The 23137-nt window shown below is 60.5% G+C and overlaps 2 protein-coding genes across 2 annotated transcripts in view; both read right to left on the bottom strand.

The window, feature by feature from the left end:
- ASS1 (argininosuccinate synthase 1) overlaps positions 1-14843 on the bottom strand; it is a 28904-nt gene extending 14061 nt beyond the window's left edge. Inside the window, exons 1-9 of the mRNA XM_074891420.1 lie at positions 14780-14843; positions 12589-12653; positions 11791-11902; positions 11267-11335; positions 10791-10979; positions 7964-8020; positions 7405-7479; positions 4048-4118; positions 3632-3662 (exon numbers count right to left, since the gene is read on the bottom strand). Of these exons, the coding sequence (XP_074747521.1) occupies positions 3632-3662; positions 4048-4118; positions 7405-7479; positions 7964-8020; positions 10791-10979; positions 11267-11335; positions 11791-11898 (600 nt within the window). The 5' untranslated portion in view covers positions 11899-11902; positions 12589-12653; positions 14780-14843. The remainder of the gene's footprint in view (positions 1-3631; positions 3663-4047; positions 4119-7404; positions 7480-7963; positions 8021-10790; positions 10980-11266; positions 11336-11790; positions 11903-12588; positions 12654-14779) is intronic.
- Positions 14844-15847: 1004 nt separating this feature from the next.
- LOC141952906 (hemicentin-2-like) overlaps positions 15848-23137 on the bottom strand; it is a 37826-nt gene continuing 30536 nt past the window's right edge. The window contains exons 51-69 of the mRNA XM_074890976.1: positions 22974-23081; positions 22751-22885; positions 22308-22442; positions 21995-22185; positions 21450-21663; positions 21143-21277; positions 20881-21071; positions 20713-20794; positions 20302-20571; positions 19420-19569; positions 19157-19294; positions 18851-18972; positions 18508-18745; positions 18313-18375; positions 18071-18199; positions 17632-17952; positions 17278-17397; positions 16850-16976; positions 15848-16720 (exon numbers count right to left, since the gene is read on the bottom strand). Of these exons, the coding sequence (XP_074747077.1) occupies positions 16378-16720; positions 16850-16976; positions 17278-17397; positions 17632-17952; positions 18071-18199; positions 18313-18375; positions 18508-18745; positions 18851-18972; positions 19157-19294; positions 19420-19569; positions 20302-20571; positions 20713-20794; positions 20881-21071; positions 21143-21277; positions 21450-21663; positions 21995-22185; positions 22308-22442; positions 22751-22885; positions 22974-23081 (3212 nt within the window). The 3' untranslated portion in view covers positions 15848-16377. The remainder of the gene's footprint in view (positions 16721-16849; positions 16977-17277; positions 17398-17631; positions 17953-18070; positions 18200-18312; positions 18376-18507; positions 18746-18850; positions 18973-19156; positions 19295-19419; positions 19570-20301; positions 20572-20712; positions 20795-20880; positions 21072-21142; positions 21278-21449; positions 21664-21994; positions 22186-22307; positions 22443-22750; positions 22886-22973; positions 23082-23137) is intronic.

Here is a 23137-nt window from a genome sequence, read left to right as displayed (position 1 = left end):
CCCCCATCCCAAAGCGCAGGGCCGGCACAGCACAGCACCGGCGCTTACCGGGGCCCTGGGAACAAAGGGGTTGGAGGAATCAGCCAATTTTTCCCCTCAACTTGATCTCATCTTTTCCTCCGACGCCCCCACAGCTGGAGGCGGGATGGCTGTGGAGAAGCAAGTCAGGCAGGGAAAAGCGGGACGATGGCAGCGAGCGGCAGGGCGGGCGCCCGCACGTCCCCGCGCCGCGGCCGGGCTTATTCAGCACTGACCGAAAAAACTAATGAGGAGGCCTGACCCCAGCAGGTGCTCCAGGCGCACCGGCTCTTTCATGGTGTCCCCGGGGTTAATACACACGGGGGAAAATAGAGGAACAAAGCAAAAACCCATTTCAGAGCACATCAACCTTTATGTATATATTTTTTTCTAGATTTATAGGAAAGAGGCATCTTATCTCCATCAGAGCCGGGCCAGCAGAGGCTTGGGCGCCAACGATGAATTGCAGCAATTGGAGCACATGTCAGAACAGGGGGGAAATATATAATAAAAAAAAAAAGCTTTCCGTCCCAGAGAGCAAATGCTTTGCAATTTCGTGTGTCCCCTCGGCACTCACGCGTGACGTGACTGCACATGTGGACCCCCAAAACACTTTTGGACCAGCGTTTGCAAACTCCTGTCTCTAAAAGGACCCTCCAGCCAGCCACAGCTCTGGGAGGCAAAGGGGAGGGAAACTGAGGCACGGAGCACCCAGGGCCTGTGCAACGTGGTGGAAAGGCAGGTAGTGCCGAGCAAGCCAAGGGCAGAGCCAGGATGGGCCAAAGCTGGCCGTGGCCAGCATCGAGGGAACATCGCCAAGGAGCCTCCAGCGGAGGGGTCCCAGTGACCTAAAACCCCCTTGCAAGCCGCTCGGGTGGAGTTTCTCCAAAGAGAGCTGCTCCTGCAAACATTTTAAGCAGTGATAAACTAGTATTTCCCCACAAACCCCAGCTGGTGAGAGCTGGAGCTCTGGGTATCCCTGGGCAGCAGGGCTCTGCCTGCAGTCGGGGCTCTGCCTGCACCCACCCACCCCCTGTTTCTCCTCTCCTTTTTAAAGCACAACTCTTCATCTGCTCATTTTTCCTCCCTTCTCCTTTCCAGCAAGGAAAAAAAAGAACAAGGTAGAAAGCAAGTTAGGGGGGAAAAAAAAAAAAAAAAAAGAAAGCAAAAGTGATTGCTTTAAAAAAAAAATTTAAGCTTTTTTAAGGGAAAATGAATTTCTCTGCAGAAGTAGTTTTCATCTAAAATTTTTAAAGATGGGCAATAAGTCTTTTAGTGAAAACTTCCCCTTTTTTTTTGGTACAATAAATAGCAAAGCCCAATCACTGCCAGCACGTGAGGGCAGCCTGCCCAGCTGCGAGCATCCCTGCCACCGCCTCTGCACCGGGGATCCCCCTCACCCCAAACCCTGCGGCACATGTCCCGGCACCCACCGCAGCCGAATCCTGGGAATACAGACATAACTACCCCAGCACACACTCCAGCAAAACCACCCTCAAGTTTCCATTTTACCTCATTTTTGCTCCTTTCCCTTGTTTTAAACAAGAGGTGCTCGCAAGCGCGTCTCCCCCATGCCCCCCGCGCGTGCACACGCACAAATTACACGGGCTGCGGATTTCAATTTTACATCGTCTGGCCTTTCCTAGCCCTGATCACACTTATTAACTAGACAAACCCATGAGAGATGATGAAAAACTTTGAGTTCAAAAGGAAAGATGGGGGGGTGGGAGGGGAAAAAATACCGGAAAGTATTAAAAACTCTTTACTAAACATTGGAAGTCAAAGTCAGGTAGTTTCCAATTTTCCGAGCCAACTATGAAAACCCCTATTAAATAAAATAACTAAATAGAAATAAAAGTGACATTTGGCTTGCATTCCATCATTACGGTGCGAGTCTGTCCTCTTTTTATTCTCTCTCCTAAAAGCACAGTTCAAATGACAAATAGTTTGTTGCAGTGTATCAATGCCTTCTATTTATCCCTCCCCGCAGGGGGGCTAGTCCTGCAATGTCATCTTTAAAGGGGAGAGAGGAAAAAAAAGGGAGAAAAAAAAAAGGGAAAAAAAAAAAAAGGAAGAGTGTGTGGACAGGGAGAGAGGGAGGGGGGAAGAAAGAAGCAAGAAAAACGGGGCAAGAAGAGAAGAAATTGGAAGCAAATGGTCCATGAAGTAAACCATGATGCAGAGCTATCGATGCCGCAAATGGTTTATTCATCCGGCTGATATTGTTGTGCCCGGGACTGAATGAACTCTTTCAGAGTGCCATATGAAGTTAAAGCAAGTAAATTTCTATCTTTCTCCGCATTAGCTGCCTCATTGCCCTTCAATCGGGCCTCACAGAGGCAGAAAATAGCTCAACCATCTGCTTTCAAATCCCTGCGTTTGGCAGGTCCCGGGGGTTTGGGGAGGGGAGCCCGCCGTGCCTGGCACCCCGGATCCTGCCGCGGCCGCCCTGGTGCCCGGCGCTGCTTTCCGGGCTGGGGAAGGAGATGGTGGTGACACCACGCTCCGGGGAACCAGCCCCTGGTGCTGGCAGAGGGAGAGGTGCCCAAGCGGAGGATGCGCAGGGATGGGCTCAGGGCACCGGTCAGCCCCATTTTCCGAGCTGGGTTTGGGAAGGAGTTGGATTTGGCAGAGCCTTGAGACCGGGGTCTTCCCCAAGAGGAGAGGTGCTGGGTGCGGAGGGGTGGATCAGGATGGATGCACCAGGAAGGGCGCAGGTCAGCCCCTTGCTAGCTCCAGCATGAAAATCCATCCCTGTGCCAACTGCTCTCCTGGAGGAGGAGACCCCCCGAGGGCCCAGCTTTGCAAAGCCCGACCCGCAGACACCCCTCCGGAGGGCGCCAAAGGGGGAGCGGGACCCCGTCTCCACCTTCCTCTTCCTCACCAGAGGCACGCGCCAGCCCAGCCACGGTGAGCCGGCTGCGGGCGCTGAGCTCCAGCCAGCTCCTCTCCCTCTCCGCCTGCCTCCCCCTCCTCTCCCCAGATTGTCTAATTAGCGCTGATGGATAGTTTAAGTAGCTAAGCCTGGCGACCCACTGGAGCATGAACAGTGTGGGCAGGGGCCAGCAGGCAGCCGGACCACGAGCAGTATTCGGAGGCAGTCGGGGCCAGACCCACACCTCCCGGAGTGATGTGCCACGCTCACCGCAGCGCCCGGCTGCAGCGCCCACCGCCACCGGCCTCCAGGTCCCATCAGTAGCCAGAGCTGCCCGGGAGCTGGTGGTCCCATGGGTACCCCTGGACAGTGGGGATGGGAAAGTGAGGAGGGCTGGGCGAACTGCAGGCACGGGCAGGGGACCCAAGCTGCAGGGGCCAGCCCAGACCCCCGTTACCCACCACCAGCCCCCACTCTCCCACCAGCGCCTCATCTGTCTAATTGCTCCTTTATTGCTGCCCCGTGACATTGTCCCCTCTAGTGTCACCCTGAAACGGGCCCTTCCCCTATTCACGCCGGCGGCAATTAATGTGCTGGGAGAGGCGGAGGGGCTGGGGTGGGCGGCAGGGCCTCCCCACCACACACGGCCCGCCGTGAAATTTCCAATTAGGCTGCAAATACACGAGACGCCCTCAGCTCTGTGGCTGCCATGCTGGCCGGGTGGCCATGATCGATTACCTTGGGGTTCTCCAGGATCCCGGCTTCGTAGCTGCAGCAGGCAGGGAAGGAGAGAGATGTCACTGCAGCACCTGTAACCTGCAACCCCAAAACCCACTGGGATGACCCCCCAACTCTCACCACCCCATGAGGATGGGCGTAAACACGTGTCATGGATCTCCACGGGCTTTTAGCAGCAGCCCTGCAAGGAGCGCCAGGTTTGGGAGAGCCCAGGAGATGGATGGTGCCATGTGGGATGTGGACAAGCAGGCAGAAAGGGAGGCTGGAGGTTTTGGGGTCACCCTTGGCCAGCACGCGGTAGGGCAGCCTGGGACTCTGGAGGTGTGAGCTGTCCTGGCCATGCAGGATGAGGGGGATTGGGGCCCCAGGCTCTGGGTCCTCACCCCACAGGAGCTCCCACCCACCCGGCTTCTCACCTGATGTGCATGAGGTTTTCATCCATGCTCCAGGGCGTCTGAGGCGTCACAGGCACCGGGATCCCGTGTTTCTGCAGAGAGAAGGGGAGTGGGGCTGAGCCAGCCCGCGGGGAGAGCCAGCCCCCACTGGCACCGGCTCCTGCCGGGATCATCCCAAAAAGCACAAAGGCACAACTCAGGGCCACCAGCAAGGCAGCACGGAGAGAGGTGGACATCTGTGTCCCTGACCCTGGGCAACATCAGCTCCCACCATGAGGGCCACCTCGATGGGGACATTAGGGACACATTGTGGCTGGGAGAACAGCCACCCCAGCCCTGCCACAAGCTGAGAAGGAGCTCCAGAGCACCCCATGAACCCAAGCGATGGAGACGTCAGCATGGACGTTGTGTGCTTTTTCTCGGTCCAGGTCCAGGATGGTGCATTCCCCCAGCTTAGTGCCTCATCAAGGGGAGGTGACACAGGGACAGAAGTCCCCAAACCCACAAGATGCTCTCCAGCCTAAACAGGACTGATGCTCTGCCGCGAGGGAAAAACACACGTGTCCCCACAGCCTCGTTCAAACACGTGGCGATGCAGACACACGGCACACAAGCAGCAGGCACTCCCCCAAGCCCAGGCACCACGAGCATGCCATGCCCAGGGACGCATGGCCCCGCACCGGCTGCCTCCCGGCACAGCGCACAGCGCCGAGCCCAGCTCCCTAACAAGGTCACCAGCGTGCTCAATTATCCACTGACATTTCAATGGGGGAAATTGCCTGTGAAGACGAGGTGAATACATGGGGGAATTAGCGGGATAGGCGACGGCGGCGAGCTAACAACCAGAGCCAGCAGGGACGTCGCCCACCCTGCCAGCATGCTGAGACGCAATGTCCCGGCTATGGGATGGCCACGGTGAGTCAGGGCTGGAGACAGCAGTGGCTGCGGGTTCTCACCATGCCTCGGCGCATCTGGACAGGCTGTACATCATCGGGCAGCTCTGCCATTTCAGTGTCACCTCAGCAGGGATGTCAGCTAAGGGCTTGGCCAGAAACAGAGGAGCAGGGGCTGAGCAGAAGCTCCTTGTTTGCCAGGAAGAGGGAAGGGAAATGCTTGTGGTTGTTAAATCATGGTCCTCAACCCATCACTGAGATGGAAGCAAGGTTCTGAGATACCTCCTAAGGCTGCAGAGGGATGAACTCAACCCTGCTCCTGGGGCACTGTTGCCCCGGGCTCATGGGTCCTGGTTTGCTGGTCCCACACTGTACACCCGGTGTGGGACACCCTGGTACCCCCATCCCAGGCTTTGGAGGTGGGTGCTGGGCAGCGTTCATCTTCTTGACCCAGGCCCCTCTGCAGAGCTGCTCTCCTGCCTGCAGACCTTGCCCACAGAGGAGAGCAGGCAGGGCACATCAGCGCTTCACACAGGCTTCAAAACACAATCTTGGGCTTGCTGGAAGGGCAAAACGCTGCCTGTTGGGTGTGAGTGCAGGGGATCTCCTGGCTTCTCCAGGAAAGAGCAAGAAGATGCCTCCTCTCCCTGTCCCACCCCTTGAACAGATGGAGCTACAGGTGCCTCCGAACCCCCCAAAGTCCACCAAATAATGCTAGGGGGGACCAAAGGCTGGGGGACAGACCTCAACCCTGCCTGAGGTCAGACCATGCTCCCATTGGCACCTGCCTCCTCATTCTCATCTTCATCCCATCACCCTCATGGATGTTGACAGAGGACATTTCACCTTAATTAAAGCCGAGCAATTAATGCAGAGGGCTGTTTACCCTGAGGGGTCGCACTCAGCCACACAGGGCTTGGGGGAGGCCATGCCCTCTGATGGGCTCTCTCCATGCCATCAGTCATACCCATCTCACTTGGGATGCATAAACGCATCTTTCAGACCCAAATACCCACCAGTCGCAAGCCACAAGCTCCAGCTGATTTATTTTCTCAGCCAGCACTCTCCTTCCTCTGCCTCCTCCTGGCAGCTGGGGAAGCCCATGCTCCCCAGCCCATCCTCGCCCCATATTATTGCTTCAAAGGGGATCCTCCAAGTCCAGACCCACGTACCATCTGCCAAGCCCAGGCAGCCTTGGTTGGGGTGAAACATGCCACAACCAAGGAGAGATCTCATTTTCAGGGCACAGACTCCACGAGCTCTGTTCCTCCCAGCTCTGCCTGCAGCAATGGCTCATCCTGGAGCAGCCTCCAGGAGAGCTTCACCTTTCTCATTAAGGTGTTTCAGCCTCAGCTGCTTGTGGGGATGAAGTGGCCGCCAAAGCGGCTTGCTGCCAGAGCAAGGTTGGCTCCAGCCCCTGAGCAGCAGATCTACGCAAGAGCTGTGCCACGGTGGCACGGATCCCAGCTTCCCCCGGCACAACGGAGCCCCAAATGTCAATGCGTTATAACTCCCCAAGCGCCGAGTAACCGCATCCTGGTGCTGAAAAGACCTGGCCACACATCTCCCTCTCCTGAGAGTGAAAAGGAAAGGAACCTCTCCTTTTTTTTAAACATTGAACATAACGAGAGACCAAGAGGTACTACAAACCCTCAATCCCAACCTTTTCTCTTTGAGCGGGGCCCCAACCCATTTAATTTCCCTTTTTCCCCCCCTTCCAAACAAAAAAACCCAACCCCAAACAAAACCCCCAAACCCAAAACACATGTTCCATTTTCCATATAATAAAACCGTGGCGCTCTTAATAACTCCCCTATTTGACAATTTGTTTGGCAACATATGGAAAGCTCTCGTAAACTCGCCCCTTCATAATACAACGGCAGATGGCAAACACAATCCTCAACACGCTGCTCCCGGCAGCCCTAATGGGCTCGGAGGGCTCCTCACCCCATGCCGCATCCCTCCGGCTCCACACCTCGCCTTCCCAGAGATTACCCAGGCAGCCTCGGTGGCAGCTATTTAAAAACTGAAGCAATTTTCTGGTTTATGCACAGAGCTGTCTTTTCCCTTTTGATTGATTGAGCCGAGTTGTCAAGCATTTCCATGAAGTTGCTAAAAAAGAAAGGTACCCTGGTGGGCATGTAAAAACCTGATGCAAAACTTCTAATATGTTTTATTGCAACTTGTACTTCAAAAAGGAAGGGACAACAAAGGCGAACGTATTTGCTTTGTCTGTTACGCAAATCAGGGAGCTGGGACCCGTTTCCTTGGAAAGCAGGTTACCATTAATAGCCAGGTAATTATGGGGCTTTTAGAAAGGAAGGAGAAAAAAAAAATAGGGGGAAAACCCCCCCCCCCCGACCAGAAGGCTCCAGCGTGGTGCTGCAGGGATGTTGTGCAGGGCTCGCTGCTGTCACCTGCCAAGCCATGGTGAGCACCCCCCAGCCACCTGAGCATCCCACGGCCGCCCCACACCAGCTCCTACCTTGGCGTAGTCCATCAGCTCGCGGCGCCCAGGGAAGCGCTGATAAAACTCGGGCAGCCTCCACGGCGCAATGACCTGGCAGGAGGGCAAGAGCATGAGACCAGAAGCCCCCAGCTCCCTTGCAGCCCCTGGGCCCCCTTTTCCCCTCAGCACCCCCATGAGCTCCCCACACGAGAGGGCTCCTGGCAGCCCTGGGGAGTCGGGACCCATGGGGTGTTGGTTCCCCAGCCGAAATTTAATCTCCCTGCACAAGGGGGGAGTAACTCAAACCCCTGACCCTAACAAGGCACTGGATGCAAGGCCAAAACAGGCAGCATTGATTATCCAGCAGCTGCCTTGGTACTGTTTCCTCCGTGGCCTCGTGGTGTTTGGGGTAAAAATAGGTCAATTAAGGATCATTACAGCCCCCTCAAATGCCAAAACGCCACTGTGCAGCTGGCAGCTTGTTAAAGCGAGGCACGGCTACTTGCATCGGTGTTAAAACAAAATTCCCCATCAGCTGGGGAGGGGGCCAGGACCCTGGCAGTGAGGCCCCAGGGAACAATTTTGGGTGCCTTACCTTGATCTTAGGACACAGGGCATAGCAGGTGAGCTCGAACCGAACCTGGTCGTTGCCCTGAAACACAAATGGGTGATGCTGAGGGGTCAACCCCACATTGGGTCGGGCTGGGAGATGGGTGCCCCCCACCCCAATCCCACTGATGGGGGACAGAGCCTCCTCCCTGGACCAGCTCGCCCAGGGCCATGCAGCACTCTCAGGAGAGGAACGTGGCCTGGCAGCACTGCAGGTTTGGATTTGGGAAAAGAAACTGCAAAATCGGTGGGAAATGTTAAAAAAGTGGAAGGAGCGTTAAAAGTGCAGGTGACAAAACAGCAGTTCCTGGCTGTGCTACAGCCCCATGGCTTCACCCAGGGAGCTGGGAGACTCCGGACTGCTGGGCGAGCATGTGTGTGGCGGTACACACGTGTGTGACAGCCTTTGAGACACTGCTTGGCTGCGTGTGACAGCACACACGTGTGCAGCCTTTGAGGCGCTGCTTGGCTGCAGCAGCAGCTCCCCTTGTAGCGCTGGAGACTTCAGGCACGGCGAGCAAGGAGCCACCGTTTCCCTGCTCCCGTCTGCTCTCCCTGCACAAGGACGGGATTGAAATCCCCTCAGCAGAGATCTGGAGGGGACACGTCTCAGGGCCTCAGCTCCAGCCAGCACAGGACAGCCACTTGTCCTGTGTCCATGGGGAAAAGCATCCCAGCCCGCGGCGCGGGGGACCCTCGGATGAGCGGAGCATTTGTAAATCCCTGTGAGAGCCACCAGCCAGGAGGGATGGTCCGGCTGATGCTACCCAGGACTTCATAGACTGAGGAGGGTGTGACACCTATTCTCCCAGTAATGCCACTGGGACGGGATTGCTGGCAATTTTCACTGGAAAAACAAGGCCTGAGGCTGAGGACCCATCTCCCTCCTCCATTCCTCAGCATGGAGTGTGGCAGGATGCCAGGACCTGGTCTGGCTCTGTCCCACGGGGTCACTCATAGTCCCTCTCCATGGCTGGCTTGAACCCCAAACTACCTTCCTGATGCTCCTGATGCAAAACCCCAATGCAGCTCATTTGCCTGGCTCCGAGGGAGCCTGGCTGACCCTGGGGTCCCCCAAGAACTGTGCTCTCCCCTGGGCTGACACTCCTAAAACCTGAACCAGCAGAAACCCAGATTTGGGGATTTTTTTCCCCTACAAGCATCAAAGGACACATGGAGGGAGAAGGCAAGATGGAGGGGAAGACCATGGTGACCAGGAGGATGCAGCACTCATAATTAAATAGCTCTGAACATCCCTTTATCTTAATTGGACCATGCTGACAAGGTCCCACTAATGAGACCAGGTAGTTGGGAAGGGGCGAAGAGCGAGCCTGGGAGTTATTAGCACTTCCAAGGGAACAGCGCTCACCAAAGCCTATATTCCACCAGCGCCAAGGGGTGTAAGGACCCCCCCCCCCGCCTCTTATTGGCCCCAGCCTGCAGGATACATTTACAACCTGGGCTGGGAAATCCCTGAGGACTATTACACAGAGGCGAGTACATCCACCAAAGCACTCATTTCCCTTACAGGCCCAAAACAAGTCCATCTGCTCCGGCAGCGGGGACACCGCAGATGGCCCACTTTTAAGACGCCGCGGCCTCAGCCGGGGACGGGGCGCAGCCGGCTCGAGTTACCCACAGTCGGTCCCTGCCTGCGCCCGCGGCTTAATGGCTTGGGGAGCGGGCAGAGCCTGGGGAGCAGCTGAGGGTGCCCCTGTGAGCGGGGCCGGCTGGTGCTGGTGGTACCCAGGAGTGGAGGGGACATGGCAGCACTGGGGGTGTGTTGCTCCAGGGCACCTTGGGGCTGGGGCTTTCAAGAGGGGGCTGCTGAGGATGGATGAGATGAACAGGGAAGGGGTGTGGGAAACCCATGGCAGCAGGAGCAAGAGTTATTCCAGGCACAAAGACCCCTGGCTGCCCCTCTGCCCCGTCTCCCTGGTGCTGGCATGTCCCTTGGCTGTCTCTGGGCTGGATCTAACATCCCCCTCACCACAGGGTCCTCTGCCATAGCTGGGGACACCCAAACCCACCCCTCCCAAACCCAGCCCCTTCCACTGAGACCCCTCCAGGTGGGCACCTCGTCTTTACCCCTAAACCAAGATGGGCACAATCCACACCTCGAGTCCCTGTGGGACAGGGAAAAGGGGGCATTGGGTAGGTCCTGGGTGCATGCACAGCACCCAAGGGCCCCACAGAGGCCTCTGGTGACAGTGTCACCCTGCCCCAAGTGTCCCCCCACATGGCTGGGCAGCATATGGGCAGGGGCTGGAGGTGCCAGGGGGTGGCCCATGGTCACGTCGTAGCAGGTCCCACGCTCCCCGTGGAGGATTCCCTCTCTCCGGGCAGGGACTGGCCCTGGGCATCCTTTCCACGGTCTCTGGCTGCCTCTAGTGGCAAAGTGTCCTCCCTGCGACCGGCAGGGATGGGGACAGGGATGGAGACAAGAATGGGGACAGTCGCACTCTGCCCGGGGTGCCCCGAAACACCCCTGGAGGTGCTGGCTCACCCCCAGCCAGGTCCTGGCCCGGGCAGCCCCTGTCCGTAACAGCTTTTAGAAAGTTGAAGCCGAAAGTGGGGGTTTGGCTGTGACTCGAGCCTTCCCGACAGGGAGAAGGAACCGAAATTTGGTATAGAAATCCCAGAAGCAAGAAGGAAGTGTCAACACGTGGTTGGGCTTTGCGCAGCCCCACAGAGCACCCACAAAACACCCTGCACGCCCTTCCTGGTACCCGCAGCTTGGCCAAGGGACTGACCTGATCCCCCCACCAAGCACCCTGTGTCATCCCCACCGTGGAGCCCCCGTCCTCCCTCACCTTGCCAGTGGCCCCATGGGCAACATACTGGGCACTCTCCCGCTGGGCGATCTCCACCAGCTTGCGGGCGATGCAGGGCCGTGCCAGCGCCGTGCCCAGCAGGTACCGGTCCTCGTAGAGAGCGTTGGCCTGCACCGCCGGCCAGATGAACTCCTCCACGAACTCCTTGCTGATGTCCTCGATGTAAACCTGCCAGCATGGAGGGAGCCTTGTGATGGGAGGGTGCCTGGAGGGGGATCCCACTCCTCTGGGGTTTGGGGACGGTGCAGTGAAGGGTCCCTTCATCTCCCCTTCCCTAGATGCTGCTAAAAGGCTTTGGTGCAAAACCTCTGGAAAAGGGATTTCTTGCTGGCACTGTCCCCTCCCCTGCAGTGTCCCCGGCCATGGGGTGTGTGAGACCCCCGGGCTCAGCCCCATGGTGGGAAACAGGGGGAGCTCAGAGTCCCCTGGGCACCCAGAGGGAGGGATGCTGTTACCTTCTTGGCCCCCAGCGCCAGTGCTTTCTTTCGTGCTGCCTCAAAATCTTCCTTCTGCCCAATGTTGGCCTGGAAGAGGGGGAAAAAAAACCCAAACAGGATGGTTTGAAAGGAGACCACAAAACTCAGCACAAGTCCAGCCCAGCACAAGGCATCATGCAAGGCATGACAGAGCCTGTGTTGGCCAGGCTTAAGGTCACCCAGGACGGGCAGGAGCGGGGTTCCCCCCCCCTCCCCAAGATGGCATACCTCAGGGCCGTACCTCCCTCTGCCAGGCCCCTTGGCTTTGCCCCGACGTGCTGCCCTCATTAGTGGAGGATCATTTGCTGGCAGGGACAGGCTGTGCCGCACAGGGCTGGCAGCTCAGCAGAGCAGCACCCAGGCTGGGCGATGGTTATCCAGTGAGAGCAGAGTCACCACCATGGCCACACACACACCGGGACCCCCGTCACCCACCCAGGTCCCCAGACCCAGGGCCCCCTTCACCCCCAGCCCCCACAGACACGGCAGGGCTCGGAGCTCACCAGGTAGGTGACAACATCGTAGCCCTGCTCCTTCAGCCACACCAGGATGCAAGAGGTGTCGAGGCCCCCACTGTAGGCAAGGACCACTGTGCTCTTGGGCTGAGCCATGTCACTGGCAAAGCAAAAGGAAAGGGGTTCACGATGGCCCCAGCCCCTGCTCGGCGCAGGGATGCTGCAGCCATCAGCTGTGAAACCCTCCAGTGTCCCTGAACTGGCCATGGGGCCGTCACGGTCCAGCCTGGTGCTGAGGGCAGCCAGGGGCGAGAGCTCTCCCGGGGGATGGGATATTCTGGGCAACACAAAGATTATCCTGGGAATGAATAACCAGGAGGCAAGAAGCAAAGCCAGGGGCAAACTAAACACTCGGGGCCGGCAGTGGCTTGAGTAGGTAGAGGAGCATGTGGTGGAGCTGCCGGTGCCAGGACAAGCTCTCTGAGTAAAACACAGGCTCCCAGAACTGCTCTCGTTCACGGGCAGCGAGAGCTGCTGCCATCAGGTGCTGGGTGCTCCCTGGGACCAGGGCCATGGGCAGCACCCAGAGTCAGGCCACGCTCAGCTCAGCCCCCTCCTCTGCCAGGCACTCGCCCTGGCATCAGGGGCGATCAGTTGGACCAAGACCCTTCCCAGGGCTGCAAGGAGAAGGCTGGGGGCAGGAGAAAAAGCCACGGCACCATGGCCACATGCAGGGTGTGGCTCCCAGCCAGGATGGGCACCCTGCCCATGTGCTGGCCAGTGCAGCCAGTGGCAGCCGGGCAACGGAGGAGGCCAGGGCAGCCATCGCGGCCACTTCGCTCTTACCTTTGCTCCACGCGGCTCTCGCTCTGGCAGCCCTGGCACAGCCTAGCCCACGATCTGCAAGCACCCTGCAACGCCAAGGGGCCGGGACTCAGATGCAGGCACCCGGCCATGGCGGAGATGCAGCCTGATGTCTCACTCGGGCACGACCCGGCACGTCGCGACCCTGCGCCAGATGGGTGCAGCCACACACCGGCTCAACCCCGAGCACTCACCGGCACTGCTGGGTGTGCGAGAGCTGCAGCGCTGGGGGCTTGGCAGCACCCCCCACAGCCCAGCCCCAAGTCTAATTAACGCTTATTGGGTGCTTGTCCTAATTACACTGCCCCATGTTTCCTGCCAGTGCGAAACACCTACGTGTGGATGCCCTTCACCCTTCAGACGAGGATATCAAGGACTTCAGCCAACAGCAGGAGATGGCGAAGGATGCGGCAGCCCGGAGCTCAGGGGGAGGGATGGGGGTCCCGCTGCGGGAAGGGGCTCGGGGCTGTCCCCACAGCCCCCGGGGCTGGGCTGCCCAGGGCGCCGTGAGGAGGCGATGCCAGCTGACCCTTGGCCGGGGAAGGTGGACAGCAGAGCCAGCCAAATCCCATCCTGAGCAACTTTCATCCTGCTGCTGCCAAGTCAGCACAATCCTGCTCCTGCTTTTGCAGGCAGGGAAGGCGCTGCCGGGCTGGCCCACCGGCCCCTCTCACACCCGGCTGCGGTTATGCCGGGGTGCACCCCAGCACCCTGGTCCTGCAGCGCGGTGTGTGGCCAGCGTCCCACGGGGCATGGCTTGCAGCCGGCCCGGGTGCAGGATCCGGCCTGCCGCTGCTGGTTTCTTGCTGAAGAGCAAAAGGCTCTGGCAGCCCCACTGGGCTCCCTGCGCCTGCCTGTGCCCGTCGGGCTGCCTGCGCGCGCAGTGCAGGCAGCACCCCGGCTTGTGCAACCACTGTTTCCCTACCCTCGGGGCCCCACGGGTGTGCCGAGCTGGGGACGCTCAGCCGTTCCCTTCCTCACTGGAGCGTTTACAGGAAGGCAGTCGCAGTTCCCGAAAGGGCCCAGCCCAAGCATGACGCTGCACCTGCAGCTCCTTGTTGGGCAAATTCCTTCCTTTACCCTCAAAACCCGTCCCTGCTGCGGCCGCCAGCATCGCTGTTACAGCTGCCAGCCTGACTAAGCGCCTCTGAGACCGGGCACGCTCGCTTCATGAGTGGCCCGGCAGCAGGTTAGAGGAAACACCTCCAACTTCTGCCTGCTCAGCCATGTTATGCTGCCCACGTGATGCCCCAGGGACCTGGGGGACGCATCCTGCACCCCAGGAACAGTGCGGGGCCACCAGCATTTCCAGCTCCGGAAATGGGGCTTGGGCCAAGCCCGTCTGCCCAGGAAGGGAGAGCCCCGAAGTTTTGGCATTAGGTGGTAATAAATCAGAGCAAACAAAGCTCAGTGAAGAGGAACGTGGTGGGACTTTCTCAGCCCTGATTATTATTCTGCAGCAATTTCCGTGTGAGTTGGGGCAGGGTTTTTACCAGAGCGACTCCAGCAGCTCTGCTCCGCAGGAACATTGTGTTTTTGTTTTTAAAACCAAGGGGAAAAAAAAATAAAAGGGGAGGGGAATAAAAAGTTTGAAACTTTGCTAAGGAGAGGAACTGCCTTCGCTAGCCGGGCTGGAAGAGCTGCCTCTGCTCCGGCGAGTGCTGCCTGCGGGCAGGGATGGGGCAGGCAGTGCGGGCAGGCTCCCCAGGGGTGCCTGCAGCAGGGGCATGTGGGGATGCACTCGCTGGTGCTGGGGTTTGCCTCAGCATCGCTCCTCAACGTCTTGGGGGTCCCATCCTGCCCCTCAAGAGCCCCAGAGCAGAGCGGGGAGGGCACGGGGTGGTACCAGCCGAAGTCCCAGCTCCCCTCCCTGGGGGTGGCCAAGGGGACCCCTGAGGGAGATGGAACTCACTTGGACACCCCCCCACACCCCCCCCCCCCAGACTGAGGTAGAAGAGGCTTGACTGCATCCTGCACCTCCCAGCGCTGGGAAGGGTCTGGGACCCCACTGCCTGGCTCCTGCAGGGACCAGCGAGCCCTTCTCTGGCACCCAGGGGTGAGGGAGACCCATGGGTGGGTGGAGAGGGGACAGCCAGGGACAAGAGGTCAGGCCCCCCGAGGCAAAGGGCCCCCTTTCCCCTCGCACCCCATCCCATGCCCTGTCTGCACTCACCCGCTCTCCGGCTGCCCTCAACGCTCTGGTCCGGTGCCTGGAGCATCCTCCTCCTCCTCCTCCTCCTCCCTTATAGCCGGGTGTGGGCAGGCGGAGCCGCCGCAGGACTGTCCCCTCTGTGGGCACTGTCCCCAGGCAAGGCCCTGCCCTGTGCCTGCCCACAGGACACACGGGCAGAAGGGTGCAGCTTGCACCCCGATCCCAGATGGAGATTGTGCCTGGCGCTAGCCTGCTGCACGGCTGCCCTAGGTGCTGTCACCTGTGTCACCCCACTCCTGACTTCTTCGTCAGCCTCCACAGAACACTGAGGGGGTGCCCCCCCACCCCACAGAGCCATCTGCCCTGAGCTGTGGGAAAATGGGGGGCAGAGGGGAGCTGGTGCCTGGCTGCTCTGCGACCGCCTGGCTTTCTTCCCCAGCACAGTGACAGGGGAAGGTTGAATTTATTAGAAACACCATAAGGAGGCAAATTTGGGAGCTGCAGCTCCCAGGGAGCCCAGGTGGGCAGGAGAAGATGGGGCAAAACCACCTTTCCCCCTCACATATGCCCAGGGGACCCCAGACCAGCAGCAGACCTGGCCTTGGGGGAGGGGAAGCCCCTAGCCCAAAGGACAGCACCTTTTGGGGGCAGCTCAGTGCCCCTCCATGGGTGCAGCAAGAGCAAGCTCCAGTGATGGGCTCCAACCGTGGCACCCTCACCTGGGTGCACAGCCATCACCAGAGCCAACGGCCCGAACGTGGGGAAGTGTGGGCTCAGTCCCTGGGGTCAGTGCCAAGGAGTAAGACTGAAACAGGTTTTTGGGAACAGCCTCCACCAGCACCATATGCAGAGAGGGCAGATCCTGCTCTTGCTGACTGAGGAACCTGACACTGGGGCAGGATTGGACCTTCAGATGCTGGACATTGGCCCTCCAGCGTTGCCACATCCAGACAATCTCCCTTCTATGGTCCAAGGCCATGCAGGGAGGTGCCCAAAGCCCTGGGAAGTCAGGGCTGCTGCTAGGGCAGCCCCCTCCTGCACACTGAAGGAAGTTGTTTTCTTCAGGCATGGCTGATACTTAGCCACAAAACACCTTTATTTGGAACAAAACCATAAATAAATAAGTGTACAGAGAAACCAAGTGGATTAAAAAAAATAAAAATTGAACACAAGGCTATTTCAATTTAATACATGATTAATGCCAGGGGGCCCTGTGCCCTTCCCAGCCCAGGGGTTCACACCCTGCACCCCAGCAGGGCCCTTGCTGGCCGCTGTCACGCAGCTCATCCCCCCACCCCCCCCCCATCTGGGGGCTGATTGCGGCCAAGGCCGTTCAGAGCTGTGTTTGCTCCGGGGCTGCCGCTGGGAATTGCGGGGTTGCAACAAAACCTGATTGCGAGAGGCTGGCGGGACATCTTGTCCCCCCAGGGCTCTGCTGAGTCAGGGACTGGCCCCGGGTGAAGGCAACGCAGGCAGGGGCTGCTGGGGGGCAAGGGGGTGTCCAGGGGGGAGTGCAACGGTGCAAGCTCAGCTCTCCCTGAGCCACGTGTCCCCACCAGCGTGGTGGTAAGGGACAGGAGGAGATATGGCCCTGCATCCCCTCCTGTCCCTCGGCTGTATCAGTAGGGGTAGGGTGAAACAGAGATGAGGAGGAGGAAGGTGCTGGGTGCCCGCTGCCCGCCCGGGGCCAGCGCCTGCACCTTGAGGCGGTGGGTGCCAGGGTCCCTCAGTGGGCGCAGGGTGGAGATGATGCCACGGCCCCGCTCGGTGCGGAGGGTGAAGGGGCTGCTGGGCTCCCACTCCAGCAGCGTGAATTTGGGGCGGCGGCGGAGGGCAGGGCTAGGGGCGAGGTGCACCACGTCCCGGCCGGCAGCGATGCCGAGGGGCAGGGTGAGCAGCTGGTACTGCAGAGTGGGGGGACCAGCCAAGCCACAGTCTGGGGCGCAGCGACCGACACACAGCCTGCATGAGAGCCAGGGGCGGGGGGGGATACGGGATGCAGCGGGGTGTCAGGAGTGGCCAAGACATCTGGGTCCACAGGGCCATGTGGGGTGTGGGACAGACACCCCCAAGCCCTGCAGCACAACTCACCCGGGGCTGGAGCCTCTCTGGTACCCAGCTGGGCACAGCACATCCACGCACTGGGCACCTCCGCGGGTGTTGAAGCACATCTGGCTTGAGCCACACTGGATCGTGCCCTCCCCACACTCATCCACGTCTGTGGGCAGAGAGCGGACAGGTCTGAGGGTGCTGGGGTGCCCATGTGCCCCAGGCTGAGATGGGGATTCAAACCCCAGCTCCTACCCCTTCCCACCCCTGCCTGGGGTTTCACACACTGGGGTAAGCTGACACCCAGCCTTGGAGAGGTGCTGAGCCTGAGAACAACACTCCCCTGGAAGAAGAAAGACTTGCAGCCCCAAGGGGATGACATCCAGGGTGCCGTGGGGACTGGGTTCACACCCCGAGGGACACGGGCATCCCTCCAGGGCAGGAGCATCCCCTGGCACCCTGGCACTGACCATGGCAGGTCCTTCCGTTGGGCAGCAGCCGGTAGCCAGGGGGACAGACGCAGCGGTAGCTGCCTGGGCTGTTCCTGCACTGGTGCTGGCACTGGTTCAGCATCTGACACTCATCAAGGTCTGCAGGGTGAGAGGGGCAAAGGCAAGTGGGGAAGTGTCGGTCCCCTCCGGTGCCTGCTGCCACGCAGCTCTCACCTCCCCTTCCTGGCACAGCCAAGCCCAGGGAGACCCCAACCACATGAACGTGGGCGCAAACAAAATGGGAGACAGGGCAGCAACGGGCACAGGGGCTGCCTTTTGGGCACAAAGTTGCCTCCAAACGCCCTGCAAAGCCATTCCCTGACACACACTCACCGGTGCAGGTGCCATTCCTCTTGACAAAGCCTGTGGGGCAGGGGGGGCCGTGGGCACCCAGCCCTGCAGCCTTCGCCACGCGACGGAGGGCGAGCTGAGTGTAGAAGGACCGTCCCCAGGGGCGGCTGCTTGGCCCCAGCCGGCGCACAGGGGGGTCCCGAGGGGTGCTGCCCCTTGTGCTCCCTCCATCCACCCCTGCTGCATCACACTCTCCGCCCGGCAGCAGGGTCCTGCCAGGGGGGCACAGGCACTCATAGGAGCCCCGCAGGTTGCGGCACTCAAAGGCGCACGGCGGAGGAAACCGCAGGCACTCGTTTATGTCTGGTGGAGGAAAGAAATGGGGTGTTGCAGCTGGATGGGGAAACTGAGGCTGGAGAGGGCAGGAGAGTGACCCTGTGCTCTGTGCCCAAGGATGTGTCCCCTGAGGCCCCAGCCCTACCCAAGCACGGCCAGCCAGCACCCAGCGAGTGGTAGCCAGGAGGGCAGTCACAGTGATAGGTCCCTGCCACATTCTGGCAGAGCTGGTTGTAGTGGCAGGTGTGGGACCCCTCGGCACATTCGTCGATATCTGGGGAGCAGAGAGGGCACAGGGTTGGGAGGACAGGGTTGGAGGGACAGGGAGGTGGCACCACGCAGCAGGTGCCCCTCGCCATCCTCATGTACCCTCAGGAAGGTCCATACCGATGCAGTATGGCTGCTCAGGGCTCAGGATGAATCCTGGTGGGCACTGGTCTCCATCGGCCCCTGGGAATCAAGCAGAGATGATGAGACGGGACATGTCACTGCAGAGACGTGGCTCTTTGCACCCTCACAGCCACCCAGGACCGACAAGGGATCCCACATCTCCATCCCCATCCCTGGGAATCCCCTCGTTACCTGCATCAAGCGAGGCACGGAGCTGGAAGAGCAGCTCCTTGGAGGCCGGGTCGTAGGAGGCTTTGACAGCGCTGGCCCGGACGTGCTGCACCAAGGGGGGCTGAGGGTCCGTGGCGGGGTCATAGATGATGGTGTGATTGCAGCGGGCACGGATGATGTGCCCATCCCGCAGGAAGCTCTGCACCGAGCCCCCTGAGAGTCGCCCCGCGCCCGTCTGCACGTAGCGCTCACTGAAGTCCTGGGGAGAGGCAGGGAGGGGAGGGGGGTCAGGCCACAGAACCCCTCTCTTGGGCTCCCAGCATGGGAGTCATGGCCCAGCAGGCAGGACGGGCAGCTCTGGCACCTGCAGCAGCACCGTGGCCTTGCCGATGCTCTCTGGCACAGAGCCGCTGATCACGCTGTCCAGCAGCAGAGCACCGGCTGCATCCGTGCCCCGGGCGAGGTGGGTGACCCGCAGGAGCTCCCCTGCCAGGGGGGAGCAGTCAGCAGCAGCCCGGGGCACCCCAAATGCAGCTCCATCTCTGGCTGTGAGCTCAGCCCAGCAGCGGGCTGAGCCCCCGAGGAGGGTGCATGGGCTGAGGGAGGCTGAGCTGGGCAGGACAAGGCACTGCAGCCCCCCAAAACACCTGGGGCTCCTGAAATTCCTCACCTGTGGCAAACTCCAGCTGTGACTTGTGCCGAAAGGTGCCCTGGGTGAGCAGGAACCCACTCCGGGCCTCCCTGCTGGCGTGTGCCAAGGACCAGTAAACAGGGGAGATGATGGCAACCAGCACCCGCATCAGTGGCCCTGGGGGTGAGGGACAAAAGATGCCACCACAGAGCCAACACCCTCCCAAGGGTCCTTTCCCCCAGGCTTTTCACCTGATACAGGTCAAAATCCTCCCTGGGGTGAGGACGGGGGCAACCACCTACCGATGGCGGGTGGGATGCTGCCGATGCTGCTCCGGATGGTGGTGGTGCCGGAGCGCGGGTCATCCAGCACGTTGGCATCAAGGGTGGCAACACCAAGCCCGTGGGCATTGATGACACCAACCAGACTGCCCCGTGCCCGCTGTGGCTCCCCTGGGGCAAAAGAGACAAGGGCAGCAATGTTGGGGCTGCTCTCCCATGGGAAAGCGTGGAGTAATTTGTGCATCAAGAAAATCTGATTTTCTGGAGGCAAAGGCAGCCAGAGCAAGGTGGGCAGCATCCCTACCTGGCTGCGAGCACAGCCCCCAAAGACCCCGTGGGTCTGGGCAGCACGGTGCCATGTTGACAGGGGATGCTGCGAGCGTGGCCCCGTGCCTTGCTCACACCGATGTGCACCAACACGCCCCAAACACTGCACAGTATCAACCCCCACGGTCCTGGCCGCAGCCCCAAGATTTATTTGCTTTTCCTCCAGCGTGCCTGGCAGCAAAATGCCAGCAACCACGCAGGGGGCACACAGGGCACCCGGCGCTTCCTCCGTGCTGCCAGCCAGCCTCACCCTCTGCTCCCTGAGAGGATGTGCCTGTGCATTTAGCAGAGCCCCTGGGAAATGGGAATTTAATCACAGGCAGCAAATGCAGGAAGGCTGAGGAGAGGAGAGCGGGGGTGAAAGCTGGCACGTGGCGGCTGCACGGGTAAGGGTTTGTCTGGGCTCAGACCTTCTGAAGAGCAGTGGAAGAGGGGAGAGAGCAAACCAGAGTATGAATCAAGTAAGCAAGGAAAGGTGATATCCCTCCAAACCACCGCGTAGGAGTCTTACCCCAGGGTGTAATGGTGCTGTGGGAAGCCCCACCCCCCCAGAAGCCCCCCGGGGCAGACACCCACCTTGGACGGCCAGGGAGGCATGGGCGACAGCGGACCCCAGGGTGTTGCGAGCGAGGCAGGAGTAGCTGCCGGCGTCACGGCGGCTGACGGCAGGCAGGAGCAGCGTGGCGTTGGGCAGGACGCGGGCACGGGGACCCTCGGGCAGCGGTTCCCCATCCCACTGCCACTCCACAGAGGGGGTGGGCTCCCCTGACACGGCACAGTGCAGCAGCACCCGCTGCCCGGCACGCACCACCACCGCTCGGGGTGTCACCGCCACCACGGGGTCACCTGGGCAGGGAGAGGAAGGTGGGCAGTGCCGCAGCATCCCAGTGCTACCCCAGGGCCATTCCCCAGGGGTCAGGGGTGGGCTGGGGGGTGACTTGATTTGCAGTCCCTCAAAAGGAGGGTGCAAAGTGGGTCAGCACTCACTTTGCAGGGCCAGGGTGACAACCTTGGCTGCCGTGCCTGCGTCATTCTCCGCCACGCACTGGTAAAGCCCCGTGTCGGTGCTCTAACAGTACCAATAGCATTAGCACAGCACTTGGCTTTGCTGTGAAAGCTCCCAAAATGCTCCGGCATCCCCCAGGCCCCACTCACCCCCACGGCGTGGATGGCCAGGGAGCCGTTCTGCAGCTGGTGCAGGCGCCTGCTGGCAGCCACCGGCACCCCGTCCTTACTCCAGCGGACGAGGGGCACGGGGTGGCCCCGGGCATCGCAGTCAAGGAGGGCATTGCCCCCAGGGTGCTCTGCCTGGTAGGTGCTGGGGTCCCCCTGTATGATGGGTGCCTCTGGGAAAGGGAGAGGGGTGGCAGAGGAGGGGGGGTTGGCTGGGCACCCCAGTTTCCCTGCCAACACCTACCTCTGACGGAGACGAAGGCGGTGGCCATGATGGCACCAACGCTGTTCTCGGCGTGGCAGACGTAGGTCCCGCTGTCAGCATGGCTGGCTGCCTCCCGCTGCAGGGCACTCTGGCCACTCTGCCCAGACACACCATCTGCGGGGCACAAATCCCCCAAAAAGTACAGTTGGGGACCAACTGGTTATAACCTCACACAGACAGACATGCCAGCACCCCAGGAACCCCAAAAGGTGGAACAAGGACTGGGGACAGCACCAGGATCACATCCTGCCCCCATGCTCAGCATCGTCTGCCCCTGCCCACACACCAGTGACGAGCTGCCCGTTGGTCGTCCAGGAGACGTGGGGCTGGGGGCTGCCTGTGGCAGCACACACCAGCTCCAGCCTCTCGCCCTGGCTCAGGGTGACATCTCCGGGCAGGCGGGTGAAGGTGGGCAGGGTGTGGACAGAAAGGGAGAGCCGGCGGACGGCCCTCCCGGCCGAGTTCACCGCGGTGCAGGAATAGCTCCCGGCATCCCCTTCCTGCACGGAGAAAGGGAAGGATGAGAGTGGGTCAGCTGGGGTCTGGGGTCCAGCTGCAGCCCTGGCTCACTGGGCTAGGGCTCTGCTGGCTGTTGTGCATCCAAAAAGCCATGACTTGGTCACAGCCACTTTTTTCCAGCCCAAGTTAGCAAAACCACTCTGCCAGCCTGTTGCAAAGGGATGCACAGGGCTCTCCCGCTGCCAAATATTTTTGAAAGCAGCCTGGGACATGGCAGGGTGCAGAACAACCTGGGCTTTCTTTTCAGCAGCAAAAGACACTTATTCCTCAGACCTTACAGCCAGCTTGGCTGCAGGAGGGGATGGTGCTCACCTGGGCATCCCGGAGCAGCAGGTCCCCAGAGGGCAGGACGGTGGCCTTCCCCCCACCACCCCGCATCATGGTTCCCTCCCGGCTCCAGGACACACGAGGCTCGGGGACACCATGGGCAGCGCAGGGCAGCAGCACCTCCAGCCCCTCCAGGACAGCCAGCTCCACCGGGCCGGCCGCAATGACAGGTGGCACTGGATGGGGCAGGAGGGCAGGGACTTGCTCACACCTTGACAGCCACATTCCACTGTGAGGTGCCAGGGAAGGAGCCAAGCAGAGGAGGGGTTGAGCACTGGGGCCCCGGTCACAGCCTTACCTTGCACAATCAGCCTGGTCCTCCCTGCAGCGGTGCCCGAGGGGTTGCGAGCCACGCACAGGTAGGTGCCCGCGTCCCCTGGGGAGGCTCGGAGGAGATGCAGCTGCCCATTGGGGAGCACCTTCAGCCCAGGCCCTGCGGGGATGGGCAGGAGTGAAGGGCAGGATTGAGCAGCACAACCATGCCAGGGCATGGATAGACAGTGGGCAGGGACAACTTCCCCTGCAGAAGTGCCCCTTCCTGGGGACTCTCCAGGGAATGGCTTCAGTGGCAGTGGCCGCTGTACCCACCTTGGATAGCAGCCAGGAGCCAGGAGGACCCATGCACGGTGCCACCCAGCACCCTGCTGGGACACTTACAACCCCTGGGCACCCAAATCTCCCCCCAGGCAAAGGCTAGCAGGCAGCATGGCCTCTGCCAGCCTCCAGCAGGCTCCTACTCACCTCTGGTGATGCCAACACCATCCTTCTGCCAGGTGACCTCAGGCCGGGGGATGCCTGTCACCTCACAGGACAGCACCGTGCTGGTGTTGACCATCACCATCACCATGGCAGGCAGGGGCTTCAAGGCGGGGGGCTCTGTGAATGGCAGGGGAGTGTTACCGATGAGGGGTCCCCCAAATTGGGCCAAGGCACAGGGAGCAGGACCCCTGGGAGCCATGCGTACCATGCACGGTGAGCTGGAGGTGTTTTCGGGCTGTGCCAGCAGTGCTCCTCGCCGTGCAGGTGTAGCGGCCAGCATGTGCAGGCAGTGCCTGCTTGATTTCCAGGGCCCCTGGGAAGAGAGTAGGCAGAGGGGAGGCAGCAGGAGGGCTGGCAGGGACCCACTGC

Source organism: Strix uralensis, chromosome 21, assembly GCF_047716275.1.
Source record: "Strix uralensis isolate ZFMK-TIS-50842 chromosome 21, bStrUra1, whole genome shotgun sequence".
Classification (NCBI taxonomy): domain Eukaryota; kingdom Metazoa; phylum Chordata; class Aves; order Strigiformes; family Strigidae; genus Strix; species Strix uralensis.
The sequence above is the reverse complement of the archived record's forward strand: the minus strand, read 5'-3'. Positions and strand labels throughout refer to the sequence as shown.